The sequence below is a fragment of the Leptidea sinapis genome, chromosome 24 (genome assembly GCF_905404315.1).
Source record: "Leptidea sinapis chromosome 24, ilLepSina1.1, whole genome shotgun sequence".
NCBI lineage: Eukaryota > Metazoa > Arthropoda > Insecta > Lepidoptera > Pieridae > Leptidea > Leptidea sinapis.
Genome location: NC_066288.1, coordinates 7,059,057 through 7,084,460, shown reverse-complemented (window position 1 = coordinate 7,084,460; position 25,404 = coordinate 7,059,057). Strand labels below are relative to the sequence as shown.

The 25,404-nt window shown below is 33.2% G+C and overlaps 1 protein-coding gene across 2 annotated transcripts; it reads right to left on the bottom strand.

Moving 5' to 3' along the window:
• Positions 1-1,673: 1,673 nt before the first annotated feature.
• Positions 1,674-25,306, bottom strand: LOC126971783 (probable metabolite transport protein CsbC). 2 transcript variants are annotated; one of them, XM_050818194.1, is made up of 4 exons: positions 25,097-25,306; positions 18,066-18,198; positions 7,315-7,450; positions 1,674-4,546 (listed from the first exon to the last, which is right to left on the bottom strand). In XM_050818194.1, exons 3-4 carry the CDS (start codon positions 7,427-7,429, stop codon positions 3,240-3,242), a joined length of 1,422 nt encoding a protein of 473 aa, XP_050674151.1. In that variant the 5' UTR covers positions 7,430-7,450; positions 18,066-18,198; positions 25,097-25,306; the 3' UTR covers positions 1,674-3,239. The 2 variants fall into 2 exon arrangements, with proteins under 2 accessions (XP_050674151.1, XP_050674150.1); XM_050818193.1 differs by lacking the exons at positions 18,066-18,198; positions 25,097-25,306 and adding an exon at positions 16,970-17,112.
• Between the last annotated feature and the right edge of the window lie 98 nt (positions 25,307-25,404).

Below are 25,404 nucleotides of genomic sequence, written 5' to 3'. Positions count from 1 at the left end.
TGCAGCCGTAGAATTAATATTAGTGCCATAAGATTCAACAGATGGCTCTAAGAGGAAACAACATTAGTGGCTGTTTCGTCGAGAACATAATGAGATTAATAAATAAAACAAGTATTATAATCATCGACCTGAATAGTTTTTATCTCAACAGTAGGTACGAATATTACAGAGACAGGCAAGATTTTTAGATAATAAGTAGCTGACAGACTGGCCAAAGAAGCAACACTGAAGGGTAAAAACATGTATACTAAACCGGATTAAACTGAATCTAAAATATAAATGGAAGTGTCAGGATTAATGAGAAGCGTACTTTGATCGTAAATCTTTAGAACAAGGAATTTGGTATAGAACTACGCAGTCTCAGCCTCCTCATACACCGTGGTTTTTGATTGTAAAGATTGAAAGGAGGTTCATTGTTATTGCTCACAGACTGAGATCCGGCACACATGCCTTTGAATAAGTTTAAATTTTTGATGACAATTGCGGAGTCACCTCTATGTGAACAAACAACAAAACAAATGTGTTACGAAATTTAAAAGAATTGTTAAAAAACGTTTGTGTGGGAAGGGTTATTATAGCATAAACGATTTTCTTAATGTCACCACGGACTGGGAATAAAGCGAACACCCTCAGGCTCTTTAATTATAAATGTTTATTGTACGATATCACATTGTAATCCATATTTTATATAAAAAAAATCCATTCTCCTCAGGTCTGAGGCAGTCTCTTTTGAATGGGTGGTAGTTTTTACGTTCAATAAGTGATTTTAAATTCCTGAATTTGAATTTGTGATTCATGTGGAATAATTGAGAATGTTGAACACTTATTAAATGAATGTGTCCGATTTCAGTCTAGTAGATACGAAATCTTAGGACTTATGGGTTTGAACAGATTTGATACGGGCATGTTTGTAAATATACTTGCCCGTCCTGTATTTAAGGATGCCATAAGTCTTTTTGAATCTATAAGTCTTATATGTTGAAGACTGTATAACTTCAGGCAGTCATTCACTCGGTAACTAACTTTTCCAATATAGATCCAGGGCTCTGAAAGAATTTGCTACAGGCCCCTCGCTTGGTTAATCCGGCACTGGTAGTACTCATATAATTGAAGAGACGATATGACGGGTCAAGATCGCCGGATGAGGGCAGCGCAGGACCGATCGTCGTGGAGAACTTTGGGGGAGGCCTTTGTCCAGCAGTGGACGTCTTCCGGCTGATGATAATCATGATATTGTATGTTTATGATGAAAACTATTTCGCGTCACATCTCGGCTCTTGCTTGCGATGACTTACGGCCGCTCCCAATATAATATCTACAGATAGAGATAATTTAGTACCTTCTACTGTCAGTAATTAGCTGTCAATAATATGAAGCTGTCCCAATATACCCGATAAGTAATTCTTATCGCCTTATATTGGGGCGCGTGAATTGCAACTTCTATACAAACTTCTATCGCTGGTAAGCTATACGTCGCGACGTCCTATTGACAGACAGCGTGTACGGATAAGGTGAGTTACCGTCGATAAGTTTATTGGGACAGAAAAGTCAACGATAGTTACGATTTTTATCTCAAGTGAGAGATATACTGAATATTGGGTACGGCCGTTAAATGATTAGGGTTACCCAAATTTACTAAAACACTCATGTCTATTTACAAGAAATGACAGTACTGTAAAATGTCTGTTATTTTAATGAGTTTTTTATCATTATCAATTACTATCTACAATGTATCTTAACCTAAGTACTAACGTAATTAACTTAAACAAAATCTTTACTTACAAATACATATACAACAATTATGTTAGGCAAGACTGTTATTAATATATGTGAAAGTAGTATCATGTTTCTGAGGGCTTCTTTAGTGGAATCCTGAACATATCGAGGAACCACTATGGCCTCATATTTTATTGTAATATTAATAAATGAATAGAGTAACAACTTAATTTAAATTAAATAGTATGTAATAACTAATAATAAAACAACTTAAAACTTATATTTACATTTGAGACATTTTCGCAATTATGAAAATTGTTGCTGATTTTATATTCTGCGTGTTTGAAATAATGTCCGAATCTGGCTCATTTGGAGGAAAATGTGACGGTGAATCTCGTTGTTTGAATGTAGATGGGTGAGGCGACAGTTGCATGGATGGATTAACTGAAGGTTGCAATTTAATGTTTTCCACGATGCGTTCACATGTTTTCGCCTTGTTATCAATGGAATCTTCTATATACCCCTCTGCTGCAGCACTCGACTTCAATCCTCCATGTCGCTTGAGAACAGTTAAGTCTGTTCCAGAATCTGCCAAAAGGGTAGCAAAAGTACGAAAGAAAACTATGTCCTGTATACAGCTTGATATCTGGTAACTTCAAATAAGTTGCGATTTTATTTTTTCTCATAACTTGTTTAAAGGACTTGTCATTTTGATGACGGATGAAAAACCAATTGGTCTTTATATCAGCAGGGGTATTTTTGTACAAAAGACATAGTTACTTACTTTTAAGCTAAGAAAGACTTTGTCGGGTGCCTTATTCAGAAAAGTCCCCTCTTTTTGACTTAGAACACTTTAGATATTTTAGGTTTAAATCCATCGGAGATCCTCTTCAGATACGCTATTAATTTCGAATATGTGTCCAATTTTACGGCGCCATTAGAACGGACTGTTGATTTTAGCATTCAGTAGGTACTACAAAGAGTGAAAGGTTGTTTAGTTTTGGGTAAGTACTGGAAGTTGGCCAAAAACACAAATTCTGAAAAATTCTTGGCGCCTCTTGCATTTCTCCATTCAATAAAGTTACCATAGGCTTTCATATATTTCTCCTGGGAATTTCACATGTAAAACATTATCCTTACACAGCAAATAACAATTAATTTGAAAATTTTTTTTATATTATTCTATCATAAACTTATTATATACTTATACAGTTATTTTACATATTACATCATCATCAACCGGAAAACGACCACTGCTGGACAAAGGCCTCCCCCAAAGATTTCCACGACGATCGGATTTCCCTCATCCAACCTATTTCGGCGATTTTGACCAGATCGTCGGTACATCTTGTGGGGGGCTTACCAACACTGCGTCTTCCGGTTCGTACATATTACATAGTTCAAGTAAATCTAAATTTACATTATAAACACATCGAAATAGTAAACATGAGAAACCATGCTCTTATGCGCCTACTGTACATTGATAGCAAAGTTAACATGGTATCTAAATGTCGACATACTATTTATTTTGTTTGAGTTTGCGGCAAATTTTCTTTCAACATAATATTATAATCAGATTCCCTATCAAAGTTGTGTTTATCAATGGTGTCAATAAAACCTTTTTTGAAAAACAACTCAATTTCTGGCAAGGTTTTTCCTTTCGTTTCCGGTAAATACTTCCATAAATAGATTAGTGATATGAATATAAGTGCCGCATTAATTAGGAAAACTCCATGATAACCGATACTTATGAACAATATCGGGGAAAATTTGATTGCTAAAAATTGAAGAACGCCCGATATTGACCCAACAATGAATATACAAAAGACTTTAGCTTCTAGAGGGTAGATTTCGGAAAGTAGAGTCTCAAGAACAGGGTATGGACCTGAATTGACTATAATTAAGTATAATGCTAATAATAAGGCTTTGACCCAGGCAAAATTGCTATCAATATCAGGCCACGAATATAGAACAATGCTCAAGATAATTAGAACAACATTACCTGCACTTCCTAAAACAAACAATAAACTTCTCATGTTAAATACACTTACTAATAAACACGAAAGTAAGGCACCGAAAATTCCGAAACCATCGATGATAAGAGTAACCAACCATAGCTTGGATTGTCCAGTAAAATCTTTGAATATTGTTATTGCCATGGTGTTGAAAAGAACCCGGCCTGCGGCGATTCTGTACACGTTTGTCATCAAACTTAATAATATAATCTTCCATAGATAAAGCTGTTGACAAGCACGCCACATAGTTTTAACTGGAGCGAAAGCCGAATCACTCTTTATAACACTACATTTCGTTTTCTCAAGAGCTATGAGATCTTCTAGTTCTTTTTCAGATTCTTTGTCCATAAAATGCAGTTGCTTAAATGCTTTTTGGCATTCACCGTAACGGCCTTTTGACGCAAGCCACGGCGGGCTTTCTACCCAAAAAATGGGAATAATGCAGGATAGTAATGTTGGGATTAAGCCTATGAGGGCCACTGTTCTCCAATTTAAAAATGTACTCAGAATATGTCCAAGAAAAGATCCTAAAAGAGAGCCCGTACCTGCTACAAAATTAAAATAGATTTGCCTTAGATTATACGGGGCGTATTCTCCGACAGTTATATGACTCAGTAGTGATATTCCTCCATAAGTAATTCCAACAATTATTCTTGTTATAATAAGAATTGTTTTGCTTCTTGCAAAAGAAACTACTATCCAACAGAATGCTAAAGGTAGTGTAAGGATCATTATTGTTTTTCGCCTTCCAAATATTTCTGTTACTATGCCAACTACGAAGAATCCACCAACGCAGGCTATATTAACAAGAGCCGCTGAAACAAGAAAGCAAACAAATTAATTGATTAAAAAATATTATTTGGTTTGGGAGAATGATTTTTCGCATTGTTGACGTGACATTTCTATCATTATTTTTTTTAAAAGTTTATTTATATTTCATTACAGTATCTTTGTGTTTCATTCCACATGATTCCGTTGTTGCATAAATTATCGTACTTGGGACAAAAAACTCTTCTTTTCATCATCAGTTTTAAAAAAGAGTTCAGTAACATTATGTCTCAATAAAGAATTGTTTGTATTTATTTTTATGATCTAATGTACCCAAAAAACCGGTCCTTCTGTTATCAGTTGCATAAAAACAAAGTATTTTCTTTATTCCACTCCATTACAAACAAACCAAAGAGAATTATCGCTAGCAACGAATGATAGATACATCATCATTCTGTGAACGCTAACATATTATACGTTTATTTGCCTTCCCGCAGGCAAACGCGGGTGGATTTATTCATTTCTCGGGGTAAATGTTGAGATGTTTTATTTAATAAAACTGCTAAGCCACGCCCATAATCTGTTTCTAAAACATGTTTTTGTGCTAACAAACACTAAAACACGGCTCAGCGGACGTTGCGTTAGGATTAATAATTAGTTGTTCCCCAGACCATCTGTCCGTCTATCAAGATTTTCTTTGAAACGATAATGCAGCGAATCAATCTGCAATAAATCTCACGGAAGTACCAGCAACCATAAGTATAGGCAATAACACAAGGTGACAATCATTATGTGACAGATTTCCTGTCAACACTAATTGTCACAGATATTAATATTCATTAATTACAAATTATTCGAAATGACGACACAAAGGGTAATTAATAGGTTTATTAAGGATAATTCAGTAAATACCTGTGTTATCTAATATGATGAAAACCTTTCTTACAAATAACATGAACAGGAAATAAATAAAAATGGAGCGACATATTTTGTGATTTTTTAGCACTTTTAAATTTTTTGATTCTTCTGTGTCTCTTATTTCTCTAATGGAAATGGACAGGCCACATGATCAGGAACAAAGAATAGAAATGGTCAAAAAATATTACAGAATGGTATCCTAGACAACATAAATGGAAGAAAGGCAGACCACGTCTTAGGCTAGGGTTACTATGGATGCGAGTTCTGACGAAAATTTGTTCTGACGAGTACGTCCGTAATCCTCGTCTGAACATGGCGTTTTACTGTGCGCGTTTTCTGTTATTCTGATAGTCAGTTCGTTTCTGCCGTCCAGCGAAATTGGATGAATTTGATTTTCTTGAAAGTCCGTTATTTAAATTATTATTGTTAAATGGGGGAAAGACAGAGTATGTCAAAGAGTTATTTTCTAGAAGAGACAACAAAGGAGAGTTCCAAATGTAGAGTGTTGTGTTCTGTAGCAACTTTCTCCCACTTTTGCCGAGAAATATCTCTGTTGAGATAATTTTTGTCTCTTATAATTCCCACAAACACCTGTACTCGTACACGAGACTGATCAATTTATCGTTATCCATGGCGGAAACCAAATCATTCAATATTCGCAGACGCAGGTCGTGTGAAAAAATCAAACTCGTTTGAACGCTCGAGTGGTTCTGACGACGTCGTGCATGTTCTGACGCGTTCGTCGTTGCCAGTGTAAACACTAACATTGGATACCAGGCGTTTGTTTCTTCTGACGAATCCGTCAGAACTCGTCAGAACTCGCATCCATAGTAACCCTAGCCTTAGATGGGAAGATGACATAAAAAAAGCAGCAGGTGCAACCAAGGTCGAGAAAAGCGAGAGACCGCTCACTACGGAAAAGTTTGGAGCAGGCCTATGCCGAAAGGCAAGACATCCAAAAACCCTTGATTGTTTTATAAACTTGATTTTTACAGATTTCAAGAAATGCATACGTATGACAGTAATGATTAGAAACTCCATTAAATAGAAATTTTGATGGCTTATGTCAAAATACATACATTTTTTCACAGTTTTTAGCCCGGTTAAACTGGACTACTATCTATCTATCTATATATATAAAAGAGAATATATGTTTGTATGTTCCCTAATAATTCCTAAACTATTCGACCGATCTCAATGAAATCTTTTGTAATAGATTCGTTGAAGCTCAGGGAAGGTTTACATATATAATTTTTATGGCATAACAACGTCTGCCAAGTCAGGTAGTTACGAATAAATTCAACTTACAAAAGTTTCCAACTATCTGAGAATATTTATCTATGTGAAAATTTTCGAGAGATAATCTGAGCTGGCAAACAATTGCCTTGCTTTTATTATTGTTAATCCCTCTAACACTAATGCCATACGTCTTGTTTATATTTCTGCTTAAGCTGAAGTATTATTGCATTTTGAATTCATTTCGATCGTTTTCCGTGTTATTCATACTTCTGAAATCAATGTACTAAAGTAGACATTTTTTTTGTAAACAGTTTCCCAGCATCTATCGATGTTTGCTGAGGTTGTCATCACTACTCTCCTACTACTACCGCAGACTCTCGCTACATGGCCAACAGCGCCAAAATGGCGAATATCAAACAGGCACTAAAGCACTTTGACAGCCGCCAGTCTAGTGGTAAATATTAGAGGTCAGTGCGGAAGTCTTCCGCGTTGCCCTTCCCCTAAACACCAACCGCTACCCGTTGACATCTCTAGTACCCCCGACGCGGCAACATCTGTCACCTCATGGAACGGTCGCGTACGAAGTTGTCGGACTATAATAGAAAGATAGTCTAGGTTTTTTGCCAGTTATTGTACATCATTTTGGATGTCTACGCACCCATTAACGAAATATCTTCTGCAGTCATCATGATGCTATGGTCGCTACCCTTTAGCGCATCTATCATTCCAGACATTTGGCCAAATATGAATCCATCGGATATACTGCATAACATTAATCCGGCCTGGATAATAATCTGTAAGAATAGAATTTTAAATTTTAAGGTAATTAAACAATAATTAAATTAAAAATAAAATAAACAACATATCAAATAGTGAAATCATTGCATATTATATCGAATCTATTACAATATTACTAGCAGTATTTATTTTAAGGAGCAGTTAAGAGGATCGCCGCCCTGCTGTCACAAGATAAATTTCACTTGTTAGCTAGATAATATAAGTAATATAAAATATTGGCCAACAGTGATATTATATTACCTATGATATACTTAGACAAAACAAAAAAAACTTCAATTACAATCTTCAATTTCGATTATTAAGATGAATAATTATCAACAAGTTTTATATTAATTTAATAATTTTTAATATTTTATTATTATCAAAGATCTTGGTATTGAAAATTACTAAAATGAAATCATTTTAAGCATTAAATACTAGCCCCCTTATTCATAATGGTCCGCTCACTTTAAACAGCCACTAAGGAGTGTTTTTTCTCATTCTGACTTAGGTCAATAAAAGAAGACAGAGTGCGAATTAGCAATGCTTTAAGTTAACAGACTATTATGAAATACGGGTAGGTGTATACTCATACATACAAACTGTGGTGTAATTAGGCGCAACCGAACTTTAAAATAGAGTATTGTACTCTATATCATGTAGGTGTGCTCTATAATCTATAACACTAATATAGTATGCTAAAATACTCTTTTTAAGCAATGTTTACAATACTCACTGACCTGTATAAATACAATTGGACAGGCTGTTCTAAATGTTTGACAGCAAATTAATTGCGCCTACTTGAAGCGCCACTCGAGAGCGTCCAGAGAACTAATTTTGACTTAAAATGAAATAGCCGCGAAATTCGTTCGTTTTACGTGTTATTTATTCTTCAAGAATTAACGTAATAGAGTACACATTTTCTTTTGTTAATACTTTCCCACCATCTATCGATGTTTGCTGAGGTTTCATCACTAGTTTTAGTACCGCAGACTCTCGCTACATGACCAACAGCGCCAAAATGGCTAATATCAAACAAGCACAAAAGCACTTTGACAGCCACCAGTCCAGTCGTATACAGTAGAGATCAGTGACTATACTAGTGCCAGTAATTTTAATACTATGCAAGCACATTTTTTTAAATAATTATATTATACTTGCTTTTACCCGTGAATTTTATCCGCGTGGAATACTTACTTTGAGCAGCTTTTTTTATTTTTTTAAATACTTTGATAATAATACACAATATACAAACTACTGCGGCTAACTATAAATTTGCTTATTTTTATACACTTTTATAAACTACTTTATTTTGTTTTTCCATCCTTTGCTAAAACATTTTGCATATTTGATATGCCTAAACACGACATATAATATAGTATCCTATGGTAAATACATATTTTACTTAAAATATTCTTGAAACTTTTAAGCGTTCTATTTTTGTACCAAATATAATCAAAATGGAATTCCTAGCTATCCCCTATTTCAAACCAACACAGGTCGAAATTTCAAAAATGCTAGAACAATTTATATAGTTATTTCTAATCAATTGCCTAAATACAAATTTCATAGTGCCACCTTTGATAATGAGGAACTTCCATACGAACATCCATCCCCTATTTCCACCTTCCAAACCACTTATTCGCGATAAAAGGTAATGTATGTCCTTTTCCAAGTTCTAGTCTATCTCTGTACTTAATTTCATCAAAATCTTTTAAGTGGTTTAGGCGTGAAAGCGTAACAAACAAACTTACATTCTCATTTATAATATTATTATTATTAGTAAGGATTTAAAATTATTAAAATAAAAGATTATCTCTTTAGTTACCTCCTCTGAAATCAAATATCTATTTTTTCTGATTAAAATTGGCAAACCTAAGTGTGCATCAACATCGTATATAGAGTGTTTTTTAAGAACCCTCGCATATATTTTGCAATTGGTAGTCGAAACACGTTGTAGGTGGGTATATGTACTTATATACATAGATATATAGATACGTTATAGCTACATACACACACAAATAATATCACCGTAGGTACTAAATTAATGCCACTAATTATTTAGGTCAATCGAAGAACGGAACATGAAGGCGAAAGCTAGAACTTAATACTTTTTTTACTAACTGTACTGCTGTTATTAGAAGTACAAGCCACCATTTTGGATTTGTTATTTACAGCTTACACTTTTGATTAGGTTGCTAGACACTAAGTACCAATATTGTTAATTTATACATTAATTTACTATTTATAGTTGCTAAATAAGGTTAAGGAAATTGTCATAAAATAATCATAGCAATAAATTATTGTTAAACTGATAAGACACGCATTATCATTAACACTTTATATATTTTTATTTAGATCTTAATGTATTGATTTACTAAAGGTCAAAGCATGTTAATTATATTTATATAGAAGATATTATTTAAAAGACCTTTTTGTTTTTTTTATATGATAAGCTGACCCGACAGGCGTTGTTCTGTACATTCATCATCATACACACATTTATTCAATTATTTTTATTTCCAATATTTGTTTTGTATGAACATATTTTCTATCAGAGAATTTATTGATGAATGGTTTGACAGTTCTGCTGTAAAACAATTTCATTACAACAATAGGGTGCATATTTTACGAAATAATTCTTAATGTTATGATATATTATTGACAAATTCATAAAAAACATTATTTTATTTATTATATACAGAACAACGTCTGTCGGGTCAACTAGTTGGAAATAAAAATAATTATGGGTCTCAAATCAAAATAAAAAAAAATCCAAATCTCAAATTTGACTATACTGCACTCCATTTAGTAATCCCCACGTACCATTCCATTTCAGCCGGAAGACGTCCACTGCTGGACAAAGGCATCCCCCAAAGATCACCATGACGATAGGTCCTGCGTTGCCCTCGTCCAACCTACTCCGGCGATCTTGACCAGATCGTCGATCTATGTTGTGGGGTTCTACCAACACTGCGTCTTCCAGTACGTGGTCGCCATTCGAGGACTTTTCTGCCCCAACAGCCATCTGTCCCTCGAGCTATGTGCCCTACCCACTGCCACTTCAGTTTCGCGTTCATTAGTTAAGTATGCGTGACAAGCCACGTCTTACACTCGCGATTTGTATGATACTTTGTGTTTATGTGCGTGAATTGCTCAAAATAGAGCACTAAACTCAATTTTTTTCGACATTATCACAGCTGTCTCAGTTTACCTAAAAGTATAAATGATCAAAAGTTTCATATAATTAAAGATGAACAATTTGCCTTTCAGAAAAATAGATATACTAATGATGCAATTTAATCTTTATCAAACTCAATTCGTTAAAAAATTGACTACTGTATTGGACTTTGACATGTTAAAAGCTTTTGATCGAATGTCCCATGAATTATTGGAATACGGGAGCTTGTGTTAGATTGGTTCCAATCGAATAAAAAAAATGGGAAACAATGTGTTAATATTACTCGGTATAATAAAATTAATGAGAAAGAAACTTACAAATCTGAATATTATTCATTAAACCAGTGTGGTGTTCCTCAAGGAAGTGTCCTGGGGCCTATTTTATTTTTGGTTTATATCAATGACAAGACGTTACAAATAATAAAGTAATCCTATACGCGGACAATATTTCGATAGTTTTTGAATTTGACATTAAAAGCTTTGACATTATTAATTTGACAGTGACATTATTGATGATATGGACAAAATGATAAAATGGCTTGGTGTATAGTATTAAAATAAGTCTCACTAAAGCGAACTATATTATGACATTTTTAAATCCTCTACGTAATAATTAGAAAAATTTATTTTTAGGTATTATTTTAGACACTGACATGAGCATCAGACAGAAATGGACATCACACATAAATAAGGTCTGTGGTAAAGTTAATAAATTTGTTTATGCCTTGAGGTGCCTACGAAAAATTACAGAGTTAAGTATATATAATTTATATAATTTGGGGTAGTAACGGCTTAACATCCAAAAAGTATTTATTGCGCAAAAAACCTACCCGTGCGATATGTGTAGGTACGTGCGAATCGTACAAACCGCTGTTTATTAAACTCAAATAGTTAGCTGTGAGGTGCCTATCTCTTCGTGTTCACAAATGCCAAGGAAATGTATGGCCTCGACCAACGACATCCAAATAGACTTGTTTATAACAAAAGCACTGGACCACTTTGTATACCAAAAATTTGTAGTGACATGTGTATTCAAATATTTAATAAACTTCCCGATTCTAAACATTATTAGGGTTATTAAGACAAAACTATGGGAATGGCTAAATAATAACAATTTCTATGCTGTATCTGCCATTTACAAACTTGTATATTTTTAAAAATATTCGGCCTTACAAATAAACTTGGTATAAAGTTATACCTGAGAACAAACCAAGAATAATCAAAATGTTTAGAAATAGACAATTTGCTTATGATTGATTTATTCAGACATTTAACGTTTCCCACGTTTATTTGCAAGGCAGCTTGACATTCGGAAATCTAGAATTATCATTGTAATGACAATGTTGTTAGCGATATCGTCAACATTTAGCATATTCTTGGTTTATCTTCAGCAATAAATTTATATAGAGTTTATTTGTAAGGCCATTTATGTTTTTGAATATCTATTGTATAGTTTGTGTAGATATTAATAATAAGTGATGTGACAGTGAAATATGTACGAGGTAAAATTTTATTTATTTTATAATGAGGCAGAACTGATCTAATTTGCGTGCTCTTTTTGGCTAATGTGATCATTCGTATTGTAATTTTTCTTAACTTTTATACACACATTATTCAAAAGAATTATTATTATAAACTTAGGTAATTTTATACATCTAGATAGAGCCTCTTGCTGTTAGAATACCAATGAAAACAGTCCAGGTGTATTAGATAAGTGCGCGTGACAAACTACGTCTTTCACTCGCGATAATATGTGCGTCACGTGTTTGCTCAAAATGGAGGTTAAACTGTCAACCTCAATTTTTTTCGACGTTTTCAAAGCTGCCATAGTCTATCGAGACGTATAAATGATATAAGATTATTTAGTGTGCTGAAGGTAAACTCGCTATACAGAATGCCTTATGTAGGCATAAGACGATGATCTCGTTCGATCGGTTCCTAGGAACTGATGAAAAAAATGCATTCATAGATTTAAAAAAAACTACTATTAAGTTTGAGAATCGAACCTGAAAGTTTTGAAAAGTAATACATAAACTGTACATTATTTCTATTTAGATAAAGATTGAGTAGGTAAAGCAGTAAGTGTTACTATAACACTTGATATCTAGAATGAATAAAATGCATTGCAGTGTCAGCCTAGCGAAACTTTCTAAGAAAAAATTCACGATTCACGCGATTGTACAAAACGTGCTGTCATTGATAGATTGACAGATGACGGATATAGTCTTTTAAAAAACGGAGATTGCCGAAATCCACTACGTTTTAAGCAACTGTTCGCTTTCAAACTTAGCCGGATTATTCGCTACCAACCGCCATACTGTAATTATTACTATTTCAAACTTATGTCAAATCACTGCACGTTTCATACAAAACTTAATTTCAATTTTTACTTAAGCAGTCCCGCCTCGTATTACGTAGTATTTACATCCTCTTTGGACAATGTATGTGATTGTGGGGCAGCGCCTTTAAAATTGCCTTTATGGTTGCTCTTTGGTTTATAATGGTGTCGTAGCTAGTTTTGCACACTTCATCTAACGCAACCCCAAAAAAGAATGTAGTGGGGTTAAGTCGAGTGATGGTCCACACTTCGATACCCGATCTGATTCCCGATTCTAAAGAACAGATCTTTGTTTGTTTTATAGTTTCAGACTCTCAATCTCACAATAATAATTTGCTGTTATATAAATTTGAACAATTTTTTTAATAATATATAAGGCCTTCCACGGCTCACCTACCTTGGCTAACCTACTCCAAAAATAACAATTGTAACTAGAATTAGATTGCATAGTGTTTTTTTGTGTTGATTGTGTAGTGTTTATTTTTTATTTTTTTTTGTTTTAGTGAGATTGAAGTACCTACACTAACTAATAATTTGTCTAAATATGTGTATATTTACTAAACTTTGCAATGCAGAAATGAAAAGCGTATTGCAATTTGATAACAGACAGTTAGACATTCTGTCACTAATCGCACTCTTATTGTAAGTCGTTAAGGAGTTCCATTGATCATTACTTGACCATGATAACGTTACTGTAGGTGACTCAAATATCCGGATAGAATATAAAAGGTTCGGCCTAATACCGTTAATTTGCTCCTAAGAATTGAAGATTACGGTTACTTTTTCATGGATTCCATGACAAGAAGAACCTAACCAAAGTCTCACCAAACTACCTTTGAAGTATATCCAATAAAAGAAGAATGATTGAAATCCGTTGGCGCGATATTGAGTTATTCGTAAATTAACCTGTGAAGTATATTTATATTCTTAGTAAAATTTTTGAAAAACTTTTGTTTCAACAGCTACAAATGCATTTTTGTTAATTAATGAACAAAAATAGTAGTGGGAATAGGTGTTCCACAGGGTTCTATTCTCGGTCCTTTCTTGTTTCTTATATATATTAACGATCTACCGTTTGTGGGAGATGATAGCCATGAGATTGTATTGTGTGCTGATGATACTTCACTTATTTTTAAAGTGAAGCGACGTGCAGATATTGATGACGAGGTAAACAATGCACTCTCAAAGATAGTGCGTTGGTTTGAGACGAATAATCTGCACTTAAACAGTAAAAAAACAAAGTATTTACGGTTCATTACACCAAACACAGCGGAGGTACAAACCAACGTACTTATAAATGTCTACTATAATATTATTTTTTACCGTATGTTTTGAGTACTATCATTTATTTATTTATTATTAATTACTTAATTATTGTATTTAATAATGGAAGCACTTGTGGCTGTAATCGCGACGGCCGCCTTATTGAAGGTAGCTACTGAAAATCAGTGTTGGGTGATACCCAACTAATATGCTGAGTAGCAAACCTTTTTGGGACATAACACTGCAAACACCACCTTATTATGTTGATATAGAATAAGCCTTACTTTAGATTTTGATTGCATGTTAGTTTTTAATTAGATTAGGCATATTATAGTAATTTTTTAGATAAGTTTTTTCATATTATTTGTTATTATATTTTGTAAATATTCACGAGTATTTGTAGTGTTTGTTCCAAATAAAGATATATTTAATTACTTACTTACTTAAATGACCAGATATTGGAACTTGTGGACACTATGGTCTTCTTGGGTATTACGTTAGATAAAAAGCTTCAGTGGGGTCCACATATTGCCCATCTAGCAGATAGACTCAGCTCTGCGGCATATGCCGTTACAAAGATTAGAGAGAACACGAAAGTAGGACCGCTAGATTAGTGTACTTCAGTTATTTTCACAGCATCATGACGTACGGTATTTCACTATGGGGTCATGCTGCTGATACAGTGCATACAGTGTTTGCTCTGCAAAAGAGAGCTCTTTTTGCTATATATCAGCTTGGTTATAGACAGTCTCTCAAAGAAAAATTTAAAGAAATAAATATTATGACTGTTCATTGTCAGTACATTTATGAAAATTTAATATACGTTTACAAAAATTGTCACCTTTTTGCTCTTAATAGTAATTTTCATTATTATAACACTAGAAATAAGGGATTGCTTGTAACTAATTCTGGTGGGCTTCATAAGATACATAATAGCTTTAAGGGTAAATGTATACACTTTTATAATAAAGTCCCAGCCACTGTTCAGGCATTATCTATAAATAAATTTAATTTTTTTTTAAATGGCTCTGTCGTAAATCCTATTACTCCACAGCTGAATAGCTAAATGATCGGACAGCCTGGGACTAGATTGTGATTATTTTAAAGCGATAGAAATGACTGTACAATATTGTATATTTTTATTGAAAAGAGCGCAAAAAATAGAAATCTGGGAGATTTTCTTGTGCCGCTTCTTCTCTGTCAGAGGGCCATTTGTTTCCGAAGCGGTAGTAGTATCTAGTATATTAGAAATGACATCAAAATGAATTCTAAAGGAATCAATTTTGAGAAAATAAATGCCTTCTATGCCTTTTTATATAGCCTTTTAAAATAAAAAAAGAATTATCGAAATCAATTGGGGCGATATTGAGTTATTCGTCCATTTGTCGCGCACATAGTTATAGAAAATTTAAGACTTTTATGCATTGTCAGACCAAATTGTACAATGGGACCACAGGGGAAGCATCAGCTTTCAAATAAATTAAAAAAAAATTATCAAAATCGGTTCACCCAGTAAAAAGTTCTGAGGTAACAAACATAAAAAAATACCGATCAATTGACAACCTCCTCCTTTTTTGAAGTCGGTTAAAAATATAAAGCTGGCATTGCCGTATGGATATACAACTAACATTATTATGTTCGACTCCTGGTTCAATCAGGGAATTATTTCAAAATCTATGAATGCAGTTTAACATACACACACACACACATACATACTCACGCCTTGTTCCCGTCGGGGTAGGCAGAGACAATAGAAAGCCACTTCTTCTATCCTTACAAACCTCATGCGCTTTCTCTACATTTATTACTCTTTTTAAACATACTCGTTATGTTTGTTTAGATGTGGCTTAAATTGTTTTTTTTTTTATAGTTTTTTATAATTTATTATAAATGAATTGAAAGAAGATTTTAATCCTTCAATTCACAATATTTAAGGTAGTTCCCTTCCATGTGGCATATCGTGGGATGCCATGTATATAAAGGAAGTTAATCTAGATCTTATAATATAATCATGTAGCTAAACAAAAAATAGAGAAACAACTTTTTTTTTATGGAATAGGAGGATATACGAGCGTACGGGTCACCTGGTGTTAAGTGATCACCGCCGCCCACATTCTCGAGCGTTGCCGGCCTATAAGGAAGGTGTACGCGCTTTTTTTGAAGGTACCCATGTCGTATCGCCCCGGAAACACCGCACAAGGAAGCTCATTCCACAGCTTTGGAGTACGAGGGAGAAAGCTCCTTGAAAACCGCAATGTGGAGGACCGCCACACATATCGACTTGACTCGATTAATTTTATTTTAACTACAGCCGATACAGTCCGGACTGCAATAAGTTTTTTTTAATGAGTGAGTGTTTGCACAGTAGGGATTTATATTTAGTTAAATATCCATAATTTACTTTCAAATAAATTTAGCTGAAAACGAAATATTTGTATAAAACATACGAGAAAGACCTACTCACTAAAGATATACATTTATATACATCCATGATATATAACAATCTATTATATATAATAATATATAAATCGTGCTGAAAATTTAATTTATATAATAATAAATAAAATATGAATAAACCTTGGGATTATATGAATCTATATACATAATATAAAACCTAAAAGATTTATATCAATATTTATTGTATGAATTTATATGATAATTTTTAATTTTTTTAATTTTCATTAAGAATAACATTATACTTAAATCATTAGATTATTTAAATATCCAGATTTGATAACAATAAAAAATCAATTACCTGCAATCTATGGTGGCTTTTCATTTTAAAATATTTATAGCTATTTTTATAAACAAACGCAAGTCACTATAGCTCGATACAGACTGACAGTTTATGTTCACTGCTTGTGATGTAAAAATTGTCGGATTCCAAGCAAATTATATCAGCCCTACTTTGAATGAAGCTATTGTTGTGATTTCATTACTAATGGACTGAAAAGAATACGGTTTGTTCCAACTGGAAAATGTATTTAGTTGACTATGAAAATGATAATTAGGTAAGTAACTAAACGTTCAATCTTACCAATCCCAGGTGTTTTTTTTTTTATAGAATAGGAGGACAGACGAGCGGACGGGTCACCTGGTGTTATGTAATCACCGCCGCCCACATTCTCTTGCAACACCAGAGGAATCACAAGAGCGTTGCCGGCCTTTATGGGAGGTGTACGCGCATTATTGAAGGTTCCCACGTCGTATCGTCTCGGAAACACCGCACAAGGAAGCTCATTCCACAGCTTTGTAGTACGAGGAAGAAAGCTCCTTGAAAACCGCACTGTGGAGGACCGCCACACATCCAGATGGTGGGGATGATATCCTAACTTGTGGAAGGTGGAATTCGGCGGCAGGAATCAGATTAAACAGCTCTTCGGAACACTTCCCGTGATAAATACGGTAGAAGAAGTTTTACTTATGAATTATCGTTTATATTATTTTATGTTGCGTAAATTTTTATTTGCAGTACTATTCGAATCAATTTTATCATTCCACTATCCACAAAATATTTGAACACTTGACTGATGAAAGACTAAGATGAAAGAATGCTGGGTGACTTTCTTGCGCCGTTTCTTCTCTGTCAGAGTGCCATTTGTTTCTGAAGCGGTACTAGTATCTAGTATATTAGTATTTTATGCCTTTTATGAGGTATGAAAACCTTAAAAAATACCTACCTTTTTACCTACCATAACTTAACAAAATTACGAGTAGGTAGTATAAACGAAATTTTAAAATGCTTAAAATTATCTTATTTATTTAGGTATTCATGGAATCGCAAACTCAAAAGCAATTATTTCTACTAAATTGCATTTTTTGTTAGGACAATTCTAGTATCTATTACTCACTCAAATATATATATTACAAATTCAAATTGATTTTCTTTTCTTGCGCCGCATCTTCTATCTTCAAGTAATGAGATATTTTTCCGAAGCGGTGGTAATGTTTAAATCCGGTCATCTAGAATTCCGCTTTATGTCGCTAAAATTAAAAAAAAAAGTTATGTAGGTATTATATCTTAATAATTGTAAGCATAATGGTACTCGCATAGTACCTAACTTTTTTACATAATGTGTGGTTTGATGAATCCACTGTACTTAATAAAATATGTGTTTATTTTTAATTCATTAACATTTATTTTCAACCGACATCAAAAAAGGAGGAGGTTCTCAATTCCACGGTATTTGACTTTTATGTTTGTATTAAAGTTTGATTAGGGATTTTGAGATCCATGACAAAGTAACGGAATTATTCAATTCTTACTCAGGTGAATCTAAAAGCTATCTGGATATTTGAGTCGTAGTCGAATTTGGAACTCCTAAACGGCTTACAGTAAGGTCGCGATCTGTGGCAGAAATTCTAACTGTCTGTAATCAAATCCCAATGAACTTACCACCGTTGCTGCATTGCAACATGTCGCAAGCGTTCTATCTATTTTTGCACTCTTCGCAAGTCCCTATTTAAATTGTCCTCGAGGGAGATTTAGTCTGTTGAGATAGGCGTTTCTCCCTGACTTCGTTGTTTTCATTTAAACGGCGCCGATAACGTGCTCCTGATGAGCAGTTCAGTCCAGCACGTTTAGTCAGTGTCAGCCAAGGTAGGTTTGCAATTACAAAATGAAATGAAATGAAATTTATTTGCAGGAAACATTGTACTTAAGGTGTTAACAATATAATGGATAATCCAATATGTTTCGTCAATTGACATGCAAAATATGTTACAAAATTGTCTAAACACTAATCGTACTGTTATATTGAAACATGTCGGATTTCACAATGATATCAATAATATTTATAAAATGAAATTTTAATACTTATATAATATTATAATATGAGACGTAAATAACTTAATAATTCATTTAGTACCTATGTATAATATTAACAAATTCAATGTCATAAAAGTATATTAATTTATTCATACATAGTTATAGGTGTGATGTGCTTGTGTCGCACGTGAGACGTGACGAGGCCAAGGCGAGCGCGGGGCCGCTGCGGGAGGATACCGATTCCCATATTATCAATAATTGTAACTACATTATATTTTCATAATAATTTGATTGATTTATAGGTAGTCCAATATGTTTCATTTCATTTTTCTTAGGAGAACTCTAAAAATAAGTTGATTAGAAAACGCAATTATTGTTTTACTTTTTAGTGCATATTATATTGTTTTGGAATAGTTTTTTCTAAGTCTGTTGTTTTTTGTTATTTAAAGTCATGAAGATATTTAATTTGTTAAAATATGAAGTTATAAATTTTTATTTTAAATAATTGCCTCTTCTTCTCATTACAGCTCAACCTTTTCCGAAGTTTGTCATTCATAAGTGCCTTTTATTTGACCTGTGATTAATGGAATTTCTATTGTATTTATTTGTGATTTCGTTCTTCGGTTCTGTAAATGTTAAATTCTGAGAGGTGCTAAGAGATAGATAAGAGATAGTCTAAGAGTAGTAGTCTAAAAGGATTCGTATTCATCTTTTGAGCAATAAGTTATGTATTTTTGATAATTTTGTAAAAATCTTCTTCAATAAACAAGCATGATAATTGTAGCACTCTCAATAACTTATTAATTGGCACTCCCATTCCGTTCTAAAATCACATTTCACATTACTCATGTTAACGTATGATGTGTGATTTAATTTATAGATAGGGTAGACAGGGGAGGAACGGTACTAGTATAAGTTGTATTTTTAATTAAGTAATACAGGCCACATTTTACATTTAAAAATACAGAAAATAATGCTTTTTATAATCCGTGCCACGAAAGCCTGTGATTCCTCTGGTGTTGCAAGAGAATGTGGGCGGCGGTGATCACTTAACACCAGGTGTCCCGTACCCTCGTTTGTCCTCCTTTTCCATAAAAAAATTAAACTTCAAAAAGTGGTATACATTGTCATACAATAAACAACAAGACTCCCAATCGCCTATTAAAAGGTCATCAAAAATGTTCGAGCGGCATCTTATATACGTATACATTAACTTACAGATAACATTAAAACATTCATTCAAATTAATACCTTACTTCGTGGCAATAATGTTCAAAGTCTATTGTATACGCTCATTAGAAATATAAACACTCACACGCGCGAGACTGACGCGAACATGAGGCAAGATCATTTTGTTTTAACAATTGAAATGTTTTATCAATTTTGTTAATTTGAACGGGGCAGTTGCCTACCTGAAATATAGCACTCCAATTTTTTCAGTTTGGATATCCTGTAATTTGGACAGTTTTTCCCTGACCACTTTATCTTTGCGTGGCGTTCGGTATACAAAACGCAGTCAAAAGTGAACGAAAAGTCTGCCTAATAGAAGCGTAGGCAGAGTTTTGCTTTAGACAATTTTCGAGCGTGATTATGCGTCTAGTTCCTTATAGTGGAAATTATAGTGGACAAAGAAGGCATTAAAAATAGTTTTGTATGTCATTGCATGAATTACATCATTAATAAAGAGACTACCTTACTAACAAACATATACATGTTTGCAAACAAAAAATTAAAGTTATGGCTAGATACACAATTGCTTAGTACCTACATTCGTAGTAAATTAACTTCTATATTGCACAGTTGATAAACAAAAATGTATTATATTTTATCAAATATAAATATATTTAACCAAATTGAAAAATGTCCCATGGTAATTTAATCGTACAGTCAGGTCGCAAAACTGGTTTTAATGGATTTGTTATTGGTCTTCAAAGTTCCATTAATATTATATGTAATTAGTTGATTATCACGTTAATATTTTTGCTGTTCTACAAAGTTAGCTAGATCATTTGATTTTGATACGTCTGATGATAATGAGAGGCGGTTTCAAAGACAATCTATTAAATAATTCTAATTCTAATTAATTTCGTACGGCGCGGATCAAAAATTTCACCCGTTCTCAATTGAAACGTCAAAGCGAAGGAAAGCTTGCTGATTGACCTATTCTTACTCACGTCCTCAACCACAGATACAATTCAAATTGATAATAATTGTACACAATATACATTAAAATAGTCCTACATTTCAGAGAATATTATGGACATGCATGACAATGAAGATTTATTATTATTAATAAAATATATTAAATTAAAAGGCATAAAAAGGCATAAAAAGCATTTATTTTCTCAAAATTGATTACTTTAGAATTCTTTTTGATGTAATTTCTTATACCACTAGATACTACTACCGCTTCGGAAACAAATGGCGCTCTGAGAGAGAAGAAGCGGCGCAAGAAACTCTCCCAGCATTCTTTTCTTGCGCTCTTTTCAATAAAAATATACAATATTGTACAGTCATTTCTATCGCTATAAAATAATCACAATCTAGTCCCAGGCTGTCCGATCATTTAGATATTCAGCAGTGGAGTAATAGGATTTACGACAGAGCCATTTTTTTATAAAACAATTAAATTTATTTATAGATAATGCCTGAACAGTGGCTTGGACTTTATTATAGAAGTGTATACATTTACCCTTAAAGCTATTATGTATCTTACGAAGCCTACTAGAATTTGTTACAAGCAATCCCTTATTTCTAGTGTTATAATAATTAACGCACCTTCGCATGTATATATGAGAGAAATCACCAAATAATTGTCAGTTTTATCTCAAAAAATATACATAAATCATTAACAGTTCATATTAGATGTTAATGATGGAAAACTTTTTGCTCGCATAAAAAACAAAAGAAGAATGTGAACTTGCAGTCTTTAAAATAATTCAAATCTGTGAAAAGTGATTTAAATTAATAAAGATAATGAATTCAATAGATTGACTTATGTCACTGATCATGTCGATTACTATTCAGTTATCGACAATAAGTAAAAATCGTTTTGATTCAAACGACCAAGTGCATGATAGAAACCATTGATATTACATGTTATAAATATGAAAGTATGGAAACTTTCTCTTTATATGCCTGTGTCTTTAAAAAAAAGAAAAAGTTATACAGCAACAATTATTTAAATACAATATTACAGTTATTGTTTTTGATCGAGAGGGGTAAAACTTGCTTTGTTACCTCATACAAGCTACTTCGTCTTTAAGGCGACACTAAATGCCGGCGACCTTGAGCGATATGAGTTCACGGCTCCTATGTAACAAAGCCAATATTTTAAAAATTCATGCGACGAAAATGTAACATTTAACAGGCGCAAACAGTTTATTTGCTTACAATCCTCATTATTGATTGCTAATCTGAATAAATGTACCTACACAAAAAAGTAAAAGCTATAAAAACAACTTTTATGAGAGTAGTATACTAAACAAATGCATCATGCCCAGAAAAAACTTGTTTAACTGCAAAGAAAACTGGTAGTTCATAATAGCTCTGGAGTGTTAACTTTAACCAACAGCAAGCATTAGCAACCTACAAGTAAGACTTAAGGGTATGTGTAACAGGATAAAGTAGTGTTCATAGCTCCAAATGCTATATTTTCACCACAGAACTTGTCTAAAACACCTTGATTGCGTGTTTTCTGTTTACCCTTCGCCTTAACACTAGATTTTGTTACACAATAAACATAAAATTGAGTTTTATTTTGTTTCATAGCAAAACACGCAACCTTAAGTTTCCCTGGCATATACTGATCCTAATTTCATTTTACCCCAGTCTCCTTCATGATATGTTATTGTTATAATTTAATAATAATTTATGACGAGAATTGGCACAATTAATGATCTCATTTATTATTAATTAATAATTATATATTGTAATTAAGATAAGTGAAAATTTCAGCGTTAAAATGTTTTGTTTACAAATACGTACAATCGACGTTTTTACACGCTTTTTATTAGCTTCACCTGTATGTATGTTTGTTTGTAACTCATTTGGGCGTGATTTTGACCCACTTTAAACGGCCAGATTTAGTTCAAACTTCGTAGATTTATCGAGGACCGATGACAATAGGTAAATAAATTTAATTAAATTATTCCATATTTTTTTTTTTCAATTTGCATAATAAGTTTTTTGTTATTTTATATAATTTTCATCTATCGTCTATATAAGGCAGGAATTTATGTTAATTTTTAATTTTAACCATTATCTTTAACCGAATTATCTAATAGTAGGAAATTTTCGAATACCAAAGAGAATTTTTAATTCAACAATGCAAGACTAAAAAAAATAAAAAAAAACACCAAAGTAAAAATTCTATAAAAAGTGCTTTTTACAACAGGCAAAATAACAGCAAGGAGCGGCGCGAGGAGAAAAATAAATTATAACTATTTTAAAACCTAAAAATTCTGAGCGGCACTATTGCGCTCGTCCCATTTGCCCAGTAATTTCACTACCTAGTTCACCCGTCAAACCGAAACACAATAATGTTTACACATTACTGCTTCACGGCAGAAATAGGTAACCATAATCTAGCCGGCATCCTGTGCAAAGCAGCCTTCCCACTGGTACAAAAATGACACTAAAACTGATTGAGCCAAAATTTCTCCTAGCCTTTCGTGACCTGCATTACAAGGTGACGGAACTATATTATAAGGTGTAATGTAAGAACAAATATTACACTAATTAATAATTGTAGGAAGAAATGTCGAGGGCAGCCAGAGCATTAATTGCACGCAACTCTTACAAGGCTTCATAAAGAGCTATTATTATCGAAGAGAGAAGGAATAAAATTGGGATATTAGAAACTTATATGACGTTATTGCCGTCTGGAGTGATAAAACTAGTTGGTGGCTTCTTTGAAGGATATCTGCTAGAATGGCAGGTACGGCGGCACCTTTAATTTGCGCCAAGGAGTATTGTGTATATTCTATTTATACACTCCAAATCGGGAGTGCCCCAGGGCACTAGTTTGTTCAGATACACCAAAACCGAGTGTACTTACGGCAATTCAAATTCAAATATTTTTATTCAAAATAGGATGTGACATCACTTATTGAAAGTCAAAAAAGTACCACCCAATATGTTTACAAAGTAATATTGTACAATTAAACTTATTATATATATATAATAGCCTGAGGGCGGTCACTCCATTCCCAATCTGTGGTATCATAAAGAAAGTCATTTATGTTATAGTAACCTTTACCACACAAACGTTTTTTAACAATTCTTTTGAATAACGTAATACTTTTGTTTTGAACATTTTCTGGGATCTTGTTGTAAAAGCATATACATCGCCCCACAAAAGACTAATTAACTCGACTTAGTCGAGTAGTAGGCAGCATCAGTTTATGTCTGTTCCAGGTGTTAACATTATGGTTATGACAGTTTCTGGCTAATTCACTTATGTGCCTATGAACAGACATAACATTATCAAGAATATATTGAGAAGCAACAGTCAAGATGTTAATTTCTTTGAATTTTGCTCTCAATGATTCTTTAGGACCTAGGTTATAAATAGCGCGAATAGTCCTCTTCTGCAGCACAAAAATTGTATTAATATCGGCATAATACTATGGAAATAACTAAAGTTTCTATTCCCTTACCAAGTTCAGACCCTTATTTTGTTTGTAAGATGGTTTATTTTGCATGGTCTTATAGCTTGTTTCAATAGCTTTCTGATACAATCACTCAAATCATTCTAATTATAAGCAATCTTTTGCTACACGTAAAATATTACGCATTAGCGCCAAAATCACGCGGATCAGAGAACGCTGATTCACTTAGGTTATTTTGTATTGCACACCGTACCACGTCGTAGCTAGTGAAATTATTGGGCTAATAAGACGCCACATTTTCTCATAATTAACAAAAGGAAGGTAAATTAAAAATTAAAATTAGATATTCTCTAAATTTTGATACTGGTGTTAACTGTGGTGTTATCAAATGGCGGTGAACGTGATGATATTAAAAAATTTTAAGTTGTATTTTAACAAATCGGTAGGTATGTATGTATGATGTTAATATTTCAAAGTTTTCTTCTTCTTTCAGGTTACTTACCTCTAAAAATAAAATAAAAATTCTTATAAAATCACTACCAAATGACTGACGGACTAAAATATCTTTTTTTTTTCTATGAAAGGCGTGAAGGAAGCAGTTCACATTAACATCAAAGGCTTACGGTGTCTCCAGCATCTAAAACTGTAAAATTTTAGCTCTTTCAACCCATCAAAAGGTACGGAAAATTCAGGTTTCTAATTTAGTTTATCAAAACCTATAGTGTTTTTCGGTGAGTATTAATGTAACACAGCACAACTAAAGGAAATAGTTGTTTAAATATTATTAGTGTAAATTCGACTATTTGTCAC